Raw genomic sequence first — 22,786 nt, 5'->3', positions numbered from 1 at the left:
CACTTACCTTGAATTTAGTATGTGCTAATCGGCTGTTTTATGTGTTAATGGCATTTTAATGTGACACCTACATATACTCTTTAATAAACATTTTGTCAATAAAACTGAACTCTTACCTATGCCTTCTATTCTGTACTTATAAGACGTATTTCCTCCCCTTATCGCATAAAAGATCGTGAAAATTACTTCTTTATACCACATTCTGTATTAGTAGCCACAAGTTATTCATTTGCATGCAACGATTTTTTCTAGTCAAAGTTTTTAATAATGTTAGGTGTATTATAAATTTGTGAATGAATGTGAAACAGTTGCGTATGTAAATTTGTGCTAATGGGTCCTGTTATTTTATATCAAATCAAATCCATTTGATGTATAAAATGTAAGAATAGTTACCATATTATAATAAAACATTTTAAATGTCAAATATCATCAGTTATATTAATATCGTTTTGAAGTTTCATGCCTAGGTAACAGGCAGAAAATATTTTAATTATTATTTCAATGTACATTTTTAGGTTTTGCTAGAAATATTCTATTAAGTTTTCATATATCTATATTGGGTGTTCAAACATTGTCATTTCACTCCCATCATTTTCGTGTCATTATGTGTATTTTCAAGATTAATTATTATTTATTGCTATTTAATGAGGTCATTATTTCATTCCCAAATTTTCTTTTTGCGGTGGTCTAGCCTGGCATGTCAAACATTGTACCTACAGTGAAATTACTCCACATTGGTTTTCAAACTGATCAGCTAAAAGTTTCAGGGCCAGGTATGATACACGCAGTGATGTATAAGATGTAACATGTTTTATTTTAGATGCACCCAAATAAATACTGTGGGCAGAATGCATGAATGTACTCATACACCTGCTCTATCATCTAATGGTCATCGTGCACTAAATTAGAAAAGCCGTATCGTAATAAGACATAATAATATGTCGATATTATTATGTAGGTAGGTATGTAATTTAAATAATATCATATTTAGTTCATTAGCCAGGCATTAAGTAGGCAGACCACAGAATTATAAACATACTATTCTCTTACTACTTGTGGGGCAATTTTTTTTCGCTTTATTAACATTCACAGTAAGAAAACCGGTATATGGGTTCGAATCCGTCTATAGTAAGTGGTAACATCCTTGACACACCTAAGTAGATATATCTACTTACAAATATGTGGCTACGTGGCGGGGAAAATTTGAACCCATGCAATATAGCCTTAAATCTTTTCAAATAGTTATTGTGTACCTACCTATATTTTACGGTGATCCAAGTCGGTAAGTGGATGGGTGAACTACTTTGGAGGTCTGAATTTGGCCTTTTCGTATGCTTAGTATCTCGGAGAACACACCTATCACTAATCTTGATAATAACTCTTAAATCTAAGAGTCGAAATCTTGTTCTGAGTTCTGTTAGTTGAGTTTATGCGAAAGGATCTGGGATATGGGGACTCATCGCTATTATCCCGAAACAACTCCTACCATTATGTGATTAGCCATTATGCGTTGTCATGACCCTCAGCAACGAGGGGAACTAAAAAGAAGAACTGTTTATTAAAATTTAATGCCATACAATGAGGCATATAAATTAAGCATTGAAATCAATTAGATACCTACACGCAAAAAACTTATCAAAGCAAGCGCACTCAATAATTAAATTTTAAAGTCATTGTAAATCCCGTATGTCAATTCGTATCTAGGTTTCAAGCTCCGTTTATCTAATAGGTACGATGATGACTGTTAAATTATTATTTTCGTACTCATCAAACTATTCGCTACATGACACAACTACTAGCCCTGTAGGGAATATTGAGGTAATTATCGGCGTGGTTGTTCTGCCTGAATTTAACAAGCAACACCCTGATGGGTTCGTATTTTTGAAATCATCTGCCTTTATATTGTAATTTCATAAATGCTATGAAACGGGTGGCATGTTTTTTTTTTTTTAGTCGTTAGTAGTAGACATTTTTCCGGAAATATTAAACACGCCTGCCTATTTAATATTGTTGACGACAGCTGTATTAGCGTCCCGCCCCGCTACCTGCTTTTTTATCAAGCACATCATCAATTCACCTACAGGCTCTCGGGCCATACTCCTACATGTATCAGTTATTAACACCTATTCACCTATTCTAATAAATCATCCTACACATAAAGTGATTTTATAGGTAGGTATAGGTAGGTACCTACGCGAGAGATCGGCATTGGCATGCAATCTTTAACTGGTTATTCCGCGAAATCAATGGGCGACGACGAGCGACGGGTGGAAACTACATAGGTAGAAGGTGTCATCAAAATCATGTTTGTGCGAGTTGGGTTTCATTGATCCTTGTGACGAATCACAATTACATAATTATTTTTTGCGTAGTAAGCGGATTGTGTAACATTTTATCATTGTTATTGAGCTTTCAATTGTCTAAATATAAATAAAAAAGAGATGACTGGCTGGCTGATCTATCAATGCATACCTCAACCTCAAACCACTGCTTCAAAGTCGCAAAGTGCCGCGCGGATGCAGCGCGGCTGCAGCGCTGTGGCCGCGCTGCTTTGTAAATCCATAATCTAATTTCGATCGATGACCTGATGCGCGGCCGCAGCGCGGGATTTACAAAGCAGCACTTTGCAGTTTTGAAGGCGCCCTTAAGCCTATCGTTTAGGGCTTAGGCTGATCTGTCTTGTTCACTAACTTACATACCTACGGCAATCTTAAATATTAAGAAGTCGTAATAACGTAGTTACTTCTGAAGGAGTGGATTTATTAAAATAGCAATGGGTAAGTCATATTGCCCCCAAGAAGGTCGTGGGATGCGAGCTTGAATGAGGAGGGCAGTGCATCGTGTCTGGTTGCATCCTCTTGAAAAGGCCAGTCCAGGCCGAGCGATAGATAAAATTATGATTTCGTAACTCGAAGGCTATGTACTTTATTTATCTACCTAATGACCCTCTAATCAAGTCTAATCCAAACCCTCTAACGGCCAATAAGTTACTCTTCGGTCGCTAACTCTAAAAAATATGAATAGCCGTGTAGTATAACATTAATACCTACTTTCTATACAGGCATGGGCATAATTGAATATTATAGATACCTAATTGAATCTCGAAGGCATACGTGATACGATATGAAGCGCGCTCAAACTCTCTGTGATATCGCTAAATACTGGATACTTACGCCGGTCGTCTGTCTGCTGAGCCATTTACTTACCGTCATTATTGTTAATAGGTTCTGTACTTCTGTCGTACCAAAGTCACTGCCTCTACGGTAAGTATATGTAGGTATACCTACTTAAGTAAAGAAAGATATGAAAATCACCTTAGGTATTCACAAATGAATATTCATTTAAGTATTCATTTAATAATACGGTGATTTTTATTTTTTTATGAAATACTTCAGAACACAATACTTAAAGATAAAGTTAATAAACATATTGTGTATTACGTATGTATACCAAATCCATACTCTTCTGTTCTTAGTTATTGAATGTCTTTAGACACCATCCACGGACCATAAAATTAATTACACACGGATGAATAATTTTCTTGTAATGAGGATTATTTACGTTACGCTTGTTTTAAGGCATTAGGTAAGGTAAGGTACCTAGCCCAGAACGAAATCAGAGCATCTCGACTCCACACAGTCTTGTCTGTTTTATACCTAAAGTGGTTTTGTAGAATCATCTAGAGCTAAGCCAATTTAGAAAAGTTCCCTACTCCCTATAAGTATTAAAATAGTCGAAAACCATACTCGAGAATTGCAGCTGGATTGTTCAAATAACAAGAAAACTTCTGATGTAGAAATCATGAGGTAACAGATCGACAAATAAACACACATACATTACTGGTAAACTCATAACCCTCGTGTAAATGTAAATATAGGCAAAATAAATGTTCCACAGATCATCGCTCTATTCTTGGCCTAGTTGTTTCCGTCCCACACTACGTTTATATATAAACACGTTGCCTCATATTACGTGCTAATTGGTCATTAACACGGAAACTAGACACATATAGACAAACATGCATTGTCTAATCGTATATTCGGTATAGATAACTAATTTAATACCGTTCAAAATCTAATACAACGACGTGAGCGAAGTCTCGGGCATCGTGTATTTGGTAGAGAATTATGCAGAAATTGATGTAGGCTACTTTTATCTCGGAAAAGCAATATATAAAACAGTACCCTCTTTGATTTTCTGAAACCAAAATTAACCTATGCCCATCATCGGGATGAAAGCCATCCCTGTTATAGGTAAGTACCCGTTAAAATCGGTTAAAAGTGTAAATTAGTTTATAACACCCCCGACAAGTTAAGGTTACAGTAACTAGAAAAGAGCTGATAACTTTCAAACGGCTGAACCGATTTTCTTGGATTATTGCTAAGAACACTCTCGATCAATGCACGTTTCAAACAAAAAAAATAAAATTAAAATCGGTTCATTAGTTTAGGAGCTACGATACCATAGACAGATACACAGATTACCTTTCAAACAAAAAAAAACTAAATTAAAATCGTTTCATTAGTTTAGGAGCTACGATGCCACAGACAGATACACATATACAGTACACGTTAAACTTAATTATAACACCCGCCTTTTTGGGTCGGGGGTTAAAAAGAGTGGACCGTGAAAAGCTAACAGACAGACAAAAAGACAAACACAGTTTCGCGTTTATAATACTAGGTGAGGGAAGCAATGTATGTTGTTACATATATGTACAAACACATATGTTAAATACCTACCTAACCTTCCCATAAAAGGGAAGTGTGTATTGCCCCTAATTATATTCATACGAAAATAGCACGATTTCATGGGAGGCACCTACCACTAGGGTTACCATTGTTCCGAATCATTAGTTAGGTACTTGGTGGCGCCACCTATTGGCTATTTATTGGTTAACGTAATGTGATAAAGTGTTTCACATTTATTTCCTAACTACCCTCCATTCTCCCTTCGTGCACTTTCGCCTATCTTCGTGGTGTTAACTGCAACGCCACGATGTTCGCGTCTTTATGACGCCAGTATGTCATGCACGCTCCGCGAGACGCACGTACGACAATTGAGTCGCGTCCTCGTGTTCATTCAACCCAAGATGGTGGATATGCGATCGCCGCTGTTCGTCTGAGATACGCCCCTGGAGTGTCCCGTGAAGTGAATTGTGCCTGTGCGAGGGACTGCGAGTGCTTGTGCGTGCCGTTCCTGCCTTCGGACTATCGAGGTTAGTGCACGAGTCCTTGTATCCTTCATGTGCCCTTTGACCCGCGTGGACACCTTCCAAATTCGAAATTAACCCCCAATACAGTCCACTAAGTCTCTCGCCGTCGAAGGTGGACAGTGGCCTCGGAATTGACACCATTCTTTTTGTGGTCCTTCGAGCCGGATCTTTCGAACTTTGTTTCGTCAACTACGTGGCGACTGAGATCTAAATTGCTGATCCATCCCTCTGGTTTGACCTAACAAACGCACCCGCTCTTATTAGAATTGCCTAATAAGTATTTTATATTATATATCCTATATATGTATTTTACAGGGCGTGGCATAATATTTGTCACGCATTTACAACGATCATATATCGTATCTACGCCACAATAATTGAGTTGTAGGCATTCCCCATACGTATATAATTATAGATTTGTGTATTTAATAATATATTGCATATTTATTAAATAAATTACACGTAAATTCATAATATTTCGTCTCGCAAGTCGCAACCGACCTAGGTACCCACATATTTTACGGTCGGATCGTGCGACGTTGCATTACCGCTTAGTTCACTAACAAGCGATATCCACCCGGTTTACGCGTTCAATTAATTATTTTATTCGTGTAAACATGGCGGACAAAAATAAAGGTTTAGGAACCGCTTCCTCGATTCCAAAAGATAGGGAGTTAACATTGTTAGAGGCTAAACGAAACGTTATTTTCCAAAGAATCCAAAATATTTATGATTCTTCAAAAAACGTACATACAAACGCGGATGTAAAGGAAAGTTTTCTTAGCTCGGTTGTCACATTAGATACGCTTCGTACTGAGTTTCAAAAACTTGTAGATCAGTATAATGACCGTTTATTAACGATTGATCCTGATGCGACACCTCAATATTATTGCTTAATTTCCTTTGACGAGTTGTATGGTCGTATTAAATTAGTGAATTCGCAAATTAGCCCTCAAACTCAAAGCAAAGAAGCTTCACTGCGTAAAAATAAGCCAACTTTGCCACCTATCGAATTGAGGTCATTTGACGGTAATATTCTTTCATGGCCTTTATTTTATGCCAATTTTAAATCGACTATACACGATAATACAACTCTTACTGATTCGGAGAGGATGTATTATCTTCTCGGTAAACTGACGGGGAAGGCGCTTAGCGCATGCTCAGGAATAACACCCTGCGCCGAGAATTATTCTTTGTTGTTGCAAACTCTCATAGACAAATATGACGATAAACGAATGCTAGCTGCTACTTATTTAGATCAGTTGTTAGAATTTAAATCTATAAGTGCCTCTGCTGATAACTTTGATTTATTTATAGAAAAGTTTGTGGCGGCCTATAGAGGCCTTAAAAATCTTAAGCTACCTGATTTGACAGATTTTGTTGTATTACATATCGCGCTTAAGAAAATAGATTCAGATTCTATACGTACTTTCGAACGGCTAGGTGATTCGTCTTCGATACCTACCTTCGAAGATTTAGTTAATTTCATTAAAAATCAATCTAAAATAATGCAGCGCTTGTCTCCAGCGTCTCCGAGCAGTGATGCAAATAAGGTTGTCGATCGTGGAAGCGCAGCTAATAAGAAAAATGCTTCTTCTCAAAAACTAGCCTTCGTAACCACGGTTGACAATAATAAACCCGCTGTTAAATGTTTGTGTGATAATATAACTCATCAACATTTATTCAAATGCCCGCGATTTGTGCAAGCTTCTCCAGAACGCTTCCAATTAGTTAAACAATATAACGCGTGCGTAAATTGTCTTTCCAATAAGCACAATCAGGTATCGCGCTGCAATTCAAATACGAATTGTAAAAAGTGCAACCTAAGGCACTCGACCTGGCTCCACATTACTGCGTCAGATTCGAACCCCACTACCTCCAGTGGCATGCCCGACACTGTAACCACTGAGCCGCTAGGCACCGCGCCCGCCGCGTCGAGCGATGCGCAGGCGCCGCTGCCGGCCGTCATACAGCCCGTGCGCTCGGCCGCGGTCGTTAGAACCGGTCCAACGGTTACTTTGAACGAGAGCGTCGTATTATGTACGAAATCCATTGCCGCGTCGCAAACATCATGCTATGAAAGTTCATCTGTACCTCGCGAGCAATGTAATATGCCTACTTCGGTTTTGCTCGCGACGGCTCAAGTAATAGTCTATGATAGTAAGGGAAACTCTCATCTATTACGTTGTTTGTTAGATACCGCGGCTGAAGCTAACTTTATTTCAGCTGATTGTTGTACGCGCTTGAATGTTCACCAAAACGATACCCTACACACAATTGTTAAGGGTTTCGGTGGCTCAGAAAAACCTATAAGTAAGTCGGTGTCCGTGCAATTACATTCTAAGTATAATACGAACATTAAATTCGATATTTCAGCACTGGTCGTAGATCATATAACAGAGAACTTGCCTTCGTCGCTTATCGATAAAGATGCGCTCGCGCATTTAAGTAACTTACACCTCGCCGACAATGCGTTCGCGAGTCCAAGCCCTATTGACATGTTAATAGGGTCTTCACTGTTTCCGCATTTATTGCTTCCAGGCGTCGTACTCGGAAAGCCTTCCGAGCCCTCGGCTATACATACCGTATTCGGCTATGTTCTCATGGGCTCGGCGCCTGCACTGAAGCCTACTAGTGTTCAGTCAACTACGACTGCCTGCCTTGCCTTAGTGCGTAGTTCGTCGACTTCCGCTACTGGCAATCTAAATAATCTTCAGGAGCTTACCTGCACGTCCGTTCAAGGTTCCGTTGGCCATGAATGCGAAAGATTATCTAGCACTATCACTGCACGAGTCTCCGTCGGTGATAGTCATTCAATTGCAATACCTTTCCGCAAAAATATATTTACGATTGGTAATTCTGCTAAACCTCCTTACGAACACCTGTTGTGTTTACAGCGTAAACCTAAAGCCTACTCCCAGCTGAGGCTAGCTTATAATGAGGTTTATCGCGAATACTTACGGAATAATTATATTCCACTTGCACCTCGCGTCGAGTCTGATCGTTCGTGTATACCTACTCGTTTATTCACGCATCATGACGTCATTCGCGAGGACAAATCTAGCGCGACCAAGTTACAGGTCGTCGCCGATGATGCCGGTGCGCTTAGCAGTTCAGCTAACCATTCCGTGTCGCTCCATGAGTCTCCACGAGCATCGCTCGCACCATCCCAGCTGCCAATTGAGGAACTGGATGGTATCTCTGTTTCTGAAATACCAGAACAGAAACTTCTTTCGGAGAAACTAGCGTCTAAGCATAAAACCCATTCTCGAACTAAATTGAAATTTCTTTTGTCTGCACTCAGACCTAAGATCGCGGTTATAACAGACCAAAGTTTAATATTAACTTGCATCAAAAATAATTATAATACGCGCGTTAAATTAAAACCGCGTTCTTCTCCCCTAGCAGCTGATCTGCCGAGTAGTAAAGGTTTGCGCGCTATCAAGGATTTTATACAAACAAGCTGCAATTACGCAGACCATGTAACCCATAGACCAATAAAATGTCGTGGCGCTCGTAGGCATAAATCTAATTCATATAATTTTACGTATCTGAATACTCGCGCAGTTCACACTGGAATAGTTAGAGGTCTGAGTACGAACAGTCTTTGGAACGTTATAGGAACTCGTTCGTATCTCAATAACCCTTTTAATTTTATATTTAAAAATTATCGCTCGCGCTTTAAGGAAAAGTCGACTGAAATTCATATTTCATACAAGTTGCAACCTCCTGCTTCCCGGCGTTTCGTTGAACGTAGGGAAAGCTTAATCGTAAAATTTAACTTTCGCCGTTCTTTTATAAAAAAGATTGCCCAATGCATTAAGAAGCGATGGACAGGTGTTGTAGACAGGGTCCATCGTTGTAAAGACGGCGTTGCTCATATAGCGTCTATTAGGCCGGCTAGGAAGACTTTCCTACGTTTGGCAGTTCTTACCTAATCGTTGAGCCGTTCTTTTATTTTAGTTTAGGTTAGATTAGGTAAGAATAATTAATTAATATTTCATGATTTCTATTTATAAATTTAATATTACCGCCATGTATATTTAGCATATATTTATGTACTATATATTGCCTATTTATACATACAGTCTCTACTGCTTGCTGAAAGCAGTCCGCTATTCAAGTAGTAGTATTTCTATTAAAGGCAACCCTTTAAGGGCGGGGGAATGGTGGCGCCACCTATTGGCTATTTATTGGTTAACGTAATGTGATAAGGTGTTTCACATTTATTTCCTAACTACCCTCCATTCTCCCTTCGTGCACTTTCGCCTATCTTCGTGGTGTTAACTGCAACGCCACGATGTTCGCGTCTTTATGACGCCAGTATGTCATGCACGCTCCGCGAGACGCACGTACGACAATTGAGTCGCGTCCTCGTGTTCATTCAACCCAAGATGGTGGATATGCGATCGCCGCTGTTCGTCTGAGATACGCCCCTGGAGTGTCCCGTGAAGTGAATTGTGCCTGTGCGAGGGACTGCGAGTGCTTGTGCGTGCCGTTCCTGCCTTCGGACTATCGAGGTTAGTGCACGAGTCCTTGTATCCTTCATGTGCCCTTTGACCCGCGTGGACACCTTCCAAATTCGAAATTAACCCCCAATACAGTCCACTAAGTCTCTCGCCGTCGAAGGTGGACAGTGGCCTCGGAATTGACACCAGTACTTATAGTATTTTTCAAAATAAGCTATAATAAAAAAAGACTACATAATATAATACACATAACTACACATAATACTATATAATATATAATATATATTTCTAATTAAAATACTAATTAGTATTTTACGAAAAGAGTAAAAAAAGACATTTTTTTTTAATAATTATTTAATACTAGAGGATGCCCGTGACTTTCTTCTGCGTGGATTTAGATTTTTATAGATCCCGTGGGAACTGTTTGATTTTCCGGGATAAAAAGTATGTTCCGGGATGAAACCAAATACGAAACTTTGCAACTTACAAGGTCAAATAATATGTGTTTGACGTTGTCAATTTTGACACTGACAACAGTTCGGACACATCGCATCGAAGTCACTCGAAACTCGAAAGATATAATCCTAAGGTGCGTTCATTATAGAAAGTGAATTTGTTTGCTACTATGTATTTCTTTTTGCGTACTATATAGTTCTTCAACAGTATATTATAAAAGACGTAGAACAGAAATATAGTAATTGAACAATATTCTATTATATTTTATTGGTATGTTTGGCAACCCTACCTAGTACTTACCACCTAAGTGGCATGTGTAGGTACTTATTTCAGACTTTAATCAAAACCAAGTCTTAACAGCCGTAGGCATTGTTCAGTAAAAAGATGTAAAACCGGTTGCTTTAGTGCACTAGGAGATCCAACGTCTAGTAAGAACTCGTGTTACAACTTCATTTGTTCGTGAATATAATATTAACTTGATTAATTTTGTGAATTTACGCTGGAATATAACTATGTAGATGTATTTGTGTAGGTAGCAACTTATTCGCATAACAATTTTAGTATACTTGTAGAACTAATTTATTATTATTTAAGTATACATAGTTATATCTTGTGGTCAAGGGTCATCCCTACAATCTACATTTAAAAAAATTACTGATTGACTGATTGACATATAGGCATTCTATTTATACCGCTGAGTCTAGAAACTTGAGATTTTGCATTTAGGTTTTCTGTAGGGTAATTCAAAACTTCACCCCAATCAAGGTGAACGTGGGCTGGGTCCGCTATTAGGTACCTACTTATATATCACTGTATACAGTGATAAATAAGTAGGTATATAATTTTGTAGGTACCTACCTTTTATAATAGATACATTACATCCTACAGCGAAATATTTTTGCTTAGAAAACTCACTTGAAAACATTAAAATTAACAAAAAAAAATTGAAATTGCCTTTGTGCTGCAAAAAAAGCAAAGCCACATTTTAAGTAGTTAATTATTATCATCATTTTATTATTCGGTAAAGAGCGGTAAAGTTGTTTTAACAAACATTTTTGAGTTTTATATTTTTAATACACTTACATATTATAAGTAATTTATCCATACTTGCAATTTTACAAATATTAAACGAAACTATAAGTAGGTAAATCGCTTATCCTAGATAATTCATATCTGTAATTTTACGTAAGAACTCCAAAGTAGCAAACGCAGCTAACCGACATAAAGTATTTGCTCAGCTTTCATTTTAACTGAATAATGTGCAGATACCAACATGCTTTTATACCTACAATTATAGACAACAGTTGTACAGGTGATTTTAGAGTACCGTAAAAACGGATCCCTATTAACAGGGCTCTCTCCGTCACTCGTTTCATACAATCGTAGTTCCAATTTCATTTGAATATTAAGCAACCAAAGTCCATGAAATTTTGCAGACATATTCTAGAAACTAATATCTGTGTCTGCGGTGTTTTGGATTTTTCTAAAAATATGTAGTTTTAAAATTACAGGGGCTCAAAGATTTGTATGTAAATTTTTAAGACCGCGTAACTTTGAAACCGAATATTTTAACAGAAATCTGGAAAACCACAGACATAGATATTAGTTTCTAGACTATGTCTGCAATTTCTAGACTATGTCTGCAAAATTTCATGGACTTTGGTTGCTTAATATTTAAATGAAATTGGAACTACGTTTGTATGAAACGAGTGACGGAGAGAGCCCTCTTAATGTCACTCTGCTGTCTGTCCGTCTGTCTCTCGGAGTGTCACAGGTCTCTGTCTCTAGCTCGTAGAAGAAATGAGTTACAATCCCGAAGTTTTGGTATTTGGCGTATATTTGGCGTAAAATCAAATATTGAATTAGAAATTGAATTAAATTCTTTTTCTGGGGGCTCTCCTACATAAAAAGGACTCATTTTTTTTTCTTCTTGCATGTGGAGTACCATTGTTTGCAGCTCATTGAAATAAATCGAGTATATTTTTTATTTTTTTATCTCTAAAAAGTAAATAACTTTCAAACGGCTGAACCGATTTTCTTGGATTATAGCTAAGAATACTCTTGATCAAGCCACCTTTGAAACAAGAAAACTAAATTAAAATTGGTTCATTCGTTTAGGAACTACGATGCCACAGATACACAAACACACAGATACACACGTCAAACTTATAACACCCCTCTTTTTGGGTCGAGGGTTAAAAATAAGGAATTTTTGTGACGGTGGCTATCTCAAAAACTAGTTGGGAATATGAGATTTCGGTATAATATGAACTAATATACACTATTTACACAACAAATTATACTGAAAACAACAATTTATAAAATGGTTTATAGGTTGTGACCAAAACAAACGAACATTTTTTTAGGTTTTTCTTTCACGGTTTACTGCGATGTTCTAGCTCGGAAAAGAAATATTTCATACATCCAAAATATAATGTTCATAATATTATGTACGGAATCCTAAAAGAGCGAGGAAAACATCGTGAGGAAACCTGCATGTCTGAGAGTTGTCCATGATGTCAAACGTGTGTGAAGTCTGCCAATCTGCACTGGGCCAGCGTGGCAGGCTATGGCCTAAACCCTTCTCACTCTGAGAACAGACCCGTGCTCAGTAGTGTGCCGGCAATGGGTTGATCATGCAAACAATCTCTATAGTGATAGAAGGTGATAGCCTTGTAGTTAAGACGTTGGCCTCCTAATAGGGGAAGGCGTTCGATCCCGGGTAACTTTACGGAGTAATGTCATGTTAAAGCACACACGATACTTTTTAACCCCCGACCCAAAAAGAGGGGTGTTATAAGTTTGACGTGTGTATCTGTGTGTCTGTGTATCTGTGTATCTGTGTATCTGTCTGTGGCATCGTAGCGCCTAAACGAATGAACTGATTTTAATTTACTTTTTTTTGTTTGAAAGGTGGCTTGATCGAGAGTGTTCTTAGCTATAATCCAAAAAAATTGGTTCAGCCGTTTAAAAGTTATCAGCTATTTTCTAGTTGTCTTGTAGAAATGAAGGTTAGATAACCCTTAGGTTCGTAATATTCAAGTGTCAATTGACAAATATCAAGCTGTCAAGATGGACGTTGCCTAGATATATACATAATTATTTATTTGAAAATGATTTGTCGGGGGTGTTGAAAATTTTTAATTTACACTTGTAGCTAGCAATTCCTACTCGAAATATCCTTACCACCAACCACGAATTCCGACGACCATATTATAGGTAGAAGACTTATTATTTTAAATCGTGTTGTTTTTTCTGAACATTTGAAAGGGTAAGAATTCCAGACGGGTTGTAGTTGGCCGGCGCCAGTAGTCCTTATAATGACTGTAGAGTGTAGACAAACTATAAAACCATGGACGCGTGACGATGACCGAACGTGTTCTTGTGTGCTGGCGCGTATAAAACTGACTCCATGCATTATGAGAATTCAACATTTTAGGAATTCAACATTTTAAGCCTGAAATAGTTTGCACTGACAAAACATTTACAGAATAACTCAAAAAAAAAAAAAAACCCCCGACACAAAAACTTCTATAAGAAAATTAGAAGAGAGCTGATAACTTTCAAACGGCTGAACCGATTTTCTTCGATTATAGCTAAGAACACTCTCGATCAAGCGACCATTCAAACAAAAAAAAAAAACTAAATTAAAATCGATTTATTTGTTTAGAAGTTACGATGCCACAGAGAGATACACAGATACAGAGATAGGGAGAGATTATAACACCCCTCATTTTGGGTCGGTCCTTATCTAAAAAGATTGTGGGATATACCTAATTTATAAACATTTCGCAAAAATAAACTACCGGTACAATGATAATTGTAATTTAAGTCGGAAAAAATCGTCCGGAATTATATGTATTAGAATAACTGGTATAGTAGTCACAATAAATAATTGTTACTAAAAATCAATGCAATTAAATCGTGATCTATAGTGAAATTCGCAATGTTCAACTAGTTCAACATGACAGAAACTTAGGTAAACAAAAACTAGAAGTTTTGAAGAATACATAACATCGGTGGCGTAAATCTCGTAAAACAAAACACCGTTAAGCTTACATTTACAATAAAGAGATTTTATTCATCACACCAAAATTTTTTACTTTTTCCATAATGGGATATAATTTGCTGTTTCTTATTATGGGCTATTAAATGTCGTTTTTACTGTGCTCATTGTTTAGTAGCGTACTCGTATTATATTTATTCTTGAGAAAGGAATCGAGGAAAAAGCGGTGTATGCCATATGGGAACAAGTTGACGCCAAATCCGTCGATGATCGTGAGACTTGGCTCGACGCGACATCCGTACCATATCCAGTGGCGCCAAATTCTTGTGTGATCTCTCCTTTCATATTTCTTTATTAATTTTTTTTTTTAATAAGTATGTCTTTACATTGCGACAAGAATCATTCTTTTCTAGTGAAATGAGAGCTATAAAATACCATCACTTTATCTAGGTAGTTATAAATACTAATACTCATTAGATTTCTTCAAAAATTAAATTTATTTCATTATTGTATTTCTATTCCGTCTGTTCGTGAGCAACTAAAGTCAAAAAGTTATTCGTGTGACCTCAACTGCAGTCAGCATTAATTATTATTTTCTTAATTGAACTTTCAGACGAATTGGCTGTAATCGGCGTTTTAATTAAGCGTATCAAAGTTTTAAGATGAATGATCGGTGTATCGGCTGTGGTATCGGCGCGTTTAGAACCAAAATGCCAAAAATGTGAAATGCCATAATTAAAATTGTGGCGTTTTCCGACAGTGAAAGATTACAATTTAATACAAATTAGTTTAACTATATTAGTTTAAATTATGGACATCATATTTTGGGTATACTTACCTATCTATATTCTATATATTTCTTTTTCGAGTTAGAACATCGCAATTAACCGTGAAAGAAAACCCAAAAAAAGTTTTAGTATTTGTTGATTAAAATAATATAATATGGTAGGTACATAATATAGCGGAATTTCATATTCCTAACTAGTCTAGTTTTGAGATAACTCCTGTCAGAAAAATGGTCTAGAACTGAAAACTTAACCAGCCCCCCATGGCATGACATGGTCGTGTATGGCATTAGGTATGCAAATTCAGCAATCTGCGTACCGTTTTAAGTCTTTTGGCATTTCGCATTTTTAGTGTTTTTCGTCTAAACGGTTTAGCGAGCTTACTTTATCTTCGATATGTTGATTGTTTGTATTATAATTATTCGTACCAATTTCTTAATTTTCTTGTGAGATGAACAATTACGAACGTAAAATTTTAAAAAAAGATGATAGAAGTACGTACCTACTCCCCTAAATTACGGCCTTAATGAAAGCTTACTTATTCTAAATCACCTTTATCTGTGTTTAACGAAGATAAGTAGGTAGGTAGGTAGTAGTCGGAAGAGTTTGAGTCTAGGTCGTACGTCATTATTATTAGTCTAGACACAAATCGGGTCAGCAGCAAGATTAGCCGTTGTTCACACAATATAATATGTTTGTTTTTGATAAAATGCTACGACGTGATACCGAGAAATCAGAAAGTTGTAAAGATTAAAGTGATCAAATAGAGTAGTAATATATATAACAACATAACACATGTATATAAGCACATAATATGAATTTTTTTTCTGAGTTTTGTCTATTTTTTCTGCGTTTACTGATTACGTATATTCCCATACGTCATATTAAGATAATATTGATCCCACGATTTCGTATAATATCGTTGAATTCTCTTGCAGTGTTACCGAAGCAAATATTTGCCCAAGTGCGCTAAAAAAATAGGTCTGCTGAAACCGAAATTACGAGTATATTATTTTAATAGACGTGCCCGCTGTTTGTAATTTTACGTGGCAAACCGTAGGTACGCAAACTTACGCATTACCAAACTTACACAGATGTAAAATTGATGCTTAGGTGTACAGTAGACTATAACATTTGTTTAATTTAATACAATAAAATCACACTAATATTATAAAGGCGAAAGTTTGTATGTGTGTGTGTGTGTGTATGTTTGTTACTCCTTCACGCAAAAACTACTGGGCGGATTGGGCTGAAATTTAGAATGGAGATAGATTATACTCTGGATTAGTACATAGGCTACTTTTATCCCGGGAGATTAAAGAGTTCCCACGGGATTTTCAAAAAACTACATCCACGCGAACGAAGTCGCGGGCATCAGCTAGTATTATATAATTGTCAATCAATGTTAGTTCACCTGCACAATAGCTTCTGTAAAATATCTGCATCTAAGTTCATATTTTGTGATCATAGGTTGTGGCAACGAAATGAGGAATATGAGGAAACCTTCGATTATGGAGATAACTTGAAAGATGGCACTTGTGCCTACGGTAATGTAGGTACGTTTTAAGTACATATGTACATATATACTTTAACGTAAGTATCTAGGTTGGTTCGCAATAAATCGCAATCGGTCTAAGAATAAGTAAGCTAGCATTTGAAGCAAAATAATTATACCCCCTCATAATACTTTACTCGATTACTAACTGCCCGCCTCGGAATCGTATTTATCGAGACAAAAATAAGTCGTGCTAAATATATGAATTTCTGAACACTTTTTGAAGAACTGTTTCAAAAATTTATTGAATAACATAATATGAGGTTAAAAATGTTGCAAACTACAAAGAGAGAGATCCAATGCGTGCCAGATCTTCGTTATTTTATAAAAGTTGAAAATTCTCTGCGTATTGTCTTCAACACAGGGAGAAACGATCAGTGACTTTCATAGTCACTGATCGTTAGTACAATAGTAGTTTGGATCATGGTGGCTTTCGGGGATAACAGGTAAGTAAAGGTGTAAAGAATCTTACACCAAAGTATAAAGTTATTTTTTTTAAATAAGCCTTTAGCTTTATAAAATAACGAAGTTCTGGCACGCCCTGGTTCTTAGTCCAACAAGGTTTAAAGTCAAAATTATTTTTGAAATAATAATGAAGCAAATTATGATAACAATTCAATGTGACCACTCGTAAAGGTTATTACAAAGATACCATAAACAGTTTTAACAATCTCTAAATTTAACAATCTGTCGTGGCGCCCCACCTGAGCATGTTCTCCTTATAGCTATAAAAAAGAAAAATAAACAAAAACAAAGTGAGTGATATTATGTTGCCTGGCGCCTGCCTTATCGCTCGGCACGTGGATTCTACCTTTGGGGTCCTTTCATGACTTTTTATTCCTAGAACACGGTCTCAGAAATTTTTAAACGAATCTTTCTCATGGCTGTAAATTCATGACGCCGGCGTATCATTTATAATAGGCACCATTGATTTAATAGGTGCCATAGCCATAGTATTGCACTTAATACTTTTTTGAAATGCGTAAATAATATGTAGGTACCTACCTGACTATATTATAAGTTACTTATATTATTTTGACTATATAGATAATATGTAATTTAGTTGGAATTATATAGTTTTCGTAACTCGTATGAAAAAGAAATGACCTTTACCCATGTGCAACAGACGACTTCTGTAAACATTTGTTTATGGTAAAACATGCATGTCTGTCAATCAACCCCATTTTGGCTGTCAACTATATGGAAATCTTTACCATCTTTAGATATAAAAGAGAGCTCCCGAAATTTTTAAGTAGAGGTAATTAATGTCATATTGATGCGAGTGATTTATTAAGTTTTGTCTTATTCGTGTCTTTTTTAAGCACAATTTACGCCATTTGCATTTTTTGTCTTCATTTAACCAGGTCAATTATAGGTTTATTTATAATGTTACTTCATACAGGATTGTCTTGTCTTATTTTCTGAGATTATAAGTAAGCATACATATATGGGTGAGGTTGGAGATAAAATTATCTACCTCATAATGAAAATTATGTTACATAACATGGTATCATTTGAGAGATAGCATCTTGAGTCAGCGGTCGGTTAACGTGTCATGATAATATCTTTTCTAGCAACTGATTTAAATAAAAACAATTACCAAAATATTAATTTTTATGCTCTAATATTTCATCTTTAAATAATATGAATAAATGTAATTTTTGATGAACGAAACATAAAACTAGTCGGAGCACTGACTCGATTTAGAACATTATTGTTATACATATGTGTAAAAAAACTTGAATGAATAAAACTGTTTTATATTGCACGGTGCGTTAATTTCAGACAATTCGAGTGAGCTAATCGCATTTTGTGAATACATTGAGAATAAAATTAATTTGTGTTATTTTCAGGTACATTATAATGAAAGTGCACCGCAACAGAGGACAGTTTATATCAATATCGAATTATAAACATAAATAATATTAAGACGGGTGTCTTTTTGAATACAAGAGCCAAAATTTGGTAGTATGAAGATTCCATAGCGAGGAACAGGGAATTGAGGCAGCATTGGTACAAAACATGCGTGCTAGTGGCTGCCGAGGAAACCGAAAAATGGATATGCAGTGTTCGATGTTTAAACTCCTACTATTTCAAATAATGGTTGTACGGTGCACTGCGAAATATCTACCAGTGAATATGCCAAGAGTGGAGTTAGCGGGTCATTTAAAGGAAGAAGTCCAGAGTAGCATAAGAAACCTTATACATACCGGTAAGTGGTTTTCTCCTTCTAATATTATGTCCTCTATCATTGGTATACTTTTCAACCTTTCAGAATTATTTTTAGTTTTAGGGTTCCAAGGGAAACCTTTTACCAAGCCTCCGCTATCCGTCTATTTATCCGTCTGTCAGTCCGTGGAGTGTACCTATGTCATGCACCGTAATAGGTAGAGTTGAAATTTTCACAGAGTGTCATATAACAAAAACAATAAAAAACTAAGATGGTGAATTACGAAATGGCCGCTATGCAAATAAAAAAATAAAAAAATACATAGGTACATAGTATTATATCTTGTACGATGGTACGGAAGCCTGCGTGTGCGAGTCCGACTCGCACTTGACCGGTTTTTTTTAATTTCTCCCAAAACTGTTTTTAGTGTCCATTGTATAAAAATTAAACAGTAACATATTGTATTGTAATATATATAATAGTTACACGAAAACCTTGGGCGAGTTTCGTTAGAAATATCTTTCGCATAGATATTTTTGTTGGCATACTTGCAGCAACAATACATATAGGTACATACATACTCTACTAACGTATTTTTGAAATGATTCAGTATTAAAAAACGAACAAAATATAAAAACTAAGACACCGTAAGCAATTAAAATTGACGTATGAAAAGATAAAGTTAAATGTTAAATTTATGAACTCGTAAACCTAATCTTGTGAGTTGTTTTGTGGTTGTCGCGAGTTTGAAATGCTGATAATTGGATTCGAGTCGCAGGGGACGTTCCGAGATTACCTTTGAAGGATTATATCTCCCATGTCTGTTGATTTAGGACAGTGTTATGTTTATTTTTGTATGCATTTTTAAACTGACTTATTGAAGATACTGGATAATGCCCGCGACTTCATGCGCGTGATTTAGGTTTTTAAAAATCCCCAAGGAATTCCTTGTTTCCTGGATAAAAAGCAGCCTATATCCGCATTTGGGCTACAAGCTATCTCAGTACCAAAAATATATGATGCGTGCGACTTCATGAGGATTTAGGTTTTTTAAAGTATCCATGTCTATCCCCGGGATATAAGTTATCATTATACCAAATGTAAAATCAGTCAAACGGATGGACCATGAAGCAGACAGACAAACTTTCGCATTATTAGGTGTGGATTTAAATCATATTATTATAAAGGTGCTTTGCTTCCAATTAATATTTAAAGACCTTCTCTTGAAATACTCAAAAATTGTTTATAGCTTCGATCAATGTCTTTTAGTGATGAACAGATGGTACCTAGTTGTATTTATTTGCTAGACTACATTTCATACATACATTCGTAAAAGTGAGAGTAATTTGGAGGTTGGAGACTGGGAGGTAGCCTTGAAAAACATGGTAGGTACGTATCGTGTTTCCCGGATAGGAAGTCACATGTGGTAGGAGTATATAGTATCAAGGCTGATGTATCCAGAGGGTGTGGAAATCTTTAAGGAGTCTACTACACATTTTGCCGGATGTTATAACTATCATGTGACCACAGTGGTATCGACTATCGACGTAGTAAGCTGCTAACTTATATCATCCTTAGGTGTATCTTACAAAAACTTTGGGATAAGTAGCTATTTTTTTGTCGTGATAAAATAAAAGATAGGTATGTATAAGGCTCAATGGAATTTGGAACTGCTTGAAAAATAACCCTAGAGATTCATAATTTTACACAGAGACTTCTCCAGTAACATTTAAAAGATAGCGTATAAATATTTTTTGAGGTATTCAGTAGCTGTAATAGGTATTCTACACATAAATAACGAAAAATCCCAATCCATGCGTGCCTACGAAGAGTGCTTATTATCTTCATCATTTAAAACTCTCTCCTCTCAGAATAATGGGTTTAGGCCATAGTCTTCCAAGTTGACCAAGTGCGGATTAGCAGACTTCACACACCTTTGAGAACATTATGGAGAACTCCCAGGCGTGCAGGATTCCTTACCATGTTTCCCTTCACCATTAAAACAATTGATATTTAATCAGGCCGAAAAATTAAAGAGCACGCGGGCATTGAACCTCAAACTCAAGGTCAATAACTACTAAACTATAACCGACTTAAAACTTGATAAAATTAATTGCAACTCCTAACGTTACAAATAATTCAATTCTACGTTTACCGTTTACAAAAATTATTCATTTTGCTTTTACACTCGCTGACTGAGTAGAATTGAACTTACGAAGTAATCGTTCACATGCAGTGTGAGTGGAGCAACATAGTTTATTCTCAGACCCAATAACGTGTCAAAAATAGACCATGGATAGCACAGAGCAGGCCAAGCCGAAAGCACGCACAAATGAGGCATGAGTGTAATGAAACAGCACCATAAAACACCATTCGCTGGCATGTTTTACAAAACAAACCTATTATGCAAGAATACGTACGCCAAACGTAAGGGTGTCTCGTTGGTTGGTCGTTGAACTTGCACAATTAAATAAATAAATAAAAATAAATAATATTTTATTTCAAACTGTATTGAATTTCCTCAAAATCATATCAGAAAAAAAGACATGTCAGAATTCAGATGCACAACAAAATAAGCCACATTCGAGGTTAAATAAATTCAAGTGCGAGGTAAGTAGGTCCGTGAAGTGTTATACTTGCTCATATTACAGTATACGTAATATTATATCAGAAAAGGCAAGTGATAATAAGCAAAATTATCAGTTAAGAGTGTAAAGTATAACGATCTGTGACTCTTATCTGGCTTTATCAATGTTGGCCAAGCAAATCTTATCAGTTGTCGAGAAGAGCAAATCTTAGTGACGCGAACCGTGACGTAAAAGCTCTCATTTGTCACGAGAAGATAACAATTTAATATTCCTTATCTATAGGTAGGTACTACTTATATAACTGTAATTGTAATTGTTGTTGTTAGAAGTAAAATTTAAATTTGAAGCCTAATGTTGCCCGTACTCACTGAAATAGTACTGTGTCTGATATGGTGTCTATGACCGCTCTCTCTCTTCTCTCTTGTCGGTGATCTCGGAAGCATATCAAGTCGTTGTAAATTATAAAATATTAATTTAATTATTAAATCAGTGATATAAAGTCGTAGTGCACATTTTATTACTCGCTTAAAATCAATAGTTGTAATTGTAATTTTGTACAATGGTACGGAACCCTTCGTGTGCGAGGTCGACTCACACTTGACCGGTTTTTTAATTTTGTCCGTCTGTGTCAGATACACATCATCAGATGTCTATCTGTTCGTGCATCACGCTGAAACTACTAAATGGATTTTAATGAAAGGCATATTTTATTAATAAGATTCTGAAAGTTGAAAAAGCTCAGTTTTATCTCTTTGTAGACAGTTTGTAGATAAATAACTTGATTTCCTTATTTGACGATTTCTTTGTTTTTTTAGGGATTTTAAATTTCCTTAAACAGCCTCTTTATGCTGGATCTTTTGAATTAAAAAAAAAGCAAATATAAAATTCAGAGAATGTTGCTTGCCTTGGGGCTGTAGTTTTTAATTAATACATTATGAGTAATATCTGTACATACGTAAGTACATATGTATGTAAGTATGGGAAGGTGTAAATTTGCAGAAATAGATAAACATAAACATATAGATAAATTGTATCATACTAGCCGATGTCCATGACTTCAGCCGCGTGAATTTAGATTTCTTTTTTAATCACATGGTAACTTTTAGGTTTTATGGGATAAAAAGTAGCCTGTATCCGTCTCCGAGATGCGAGCTATCTCTGTACCAAACTTCATTTAAATTGACTTCATTTTAAGCAGATGGGACGAGAAAAGGTAATTAGTACAGACTGACAAACAGACGCACTTTTGCATTTACGATACGAGATGGAAAAGTAGATATAGTATATTATAGTATGGATTACTATCTATTTATATAAAAATATATCTATCTATATAAAACAAATAGATTTCGTACATTTTGCTTAAAAAGCAGTCAAACATTTGTTCTTGTCTCAGCTCGCATAAGACCCAGGTTTACTTACTCCGATTAATAGTATGATGTAACGATTCTTATCAATTGACATGATCTTACTCGCTTGGTAATTTTTTTTTTCTATTTGTGGGATATTTAAAAAAAATGTTATTCAATGAAATGATAACTA

General features: G+C 36.1%; 1 protein-coding gene across 1 annotated transcript in view; it reads left to right on the top strand.

Moving 5' to 3' along the window:
• LOC123874200 (A disintegrin and metalloproteinase with thrombospondin motifs 7) overlaps positions 1-22,786 on the top strand; it is a 101,579-nt gene that overhangs the window by 13,734 nt on the left and 65,059 nt on the right. The window contains exon 2 of the mRNA XM_045919440.1: positions 18,340-18,698. Within this exon, the coding sequence (XP_045775396.1) occupies positions 18,509-18,698 (190 nt within the window). The 5' untranslated portion in view covers positions 18,340-18,508. The remainder of the gene's footprint in view (positions 1-18,339; positions 18,699-22,786) is intronic.

The sequence above is a fragment of the Maniola jurtina genome, chromosome 18, assembly GCF_905333055.1.
Source record: "Maniola jurtina chromosome 18, ilManJurt1.1, whole genome shotgun sequence".
In the NCBI taxonomy this organism is placed as follows: Eukaryota; Metazoa; Arthropoda; class Insecta; order Lepidoptera; family Nymphalidae; genus Maniola; species Maniola jurtina.
This window is presented reverse-complemented; position numbering and strand designations above follow the sequence as displayed.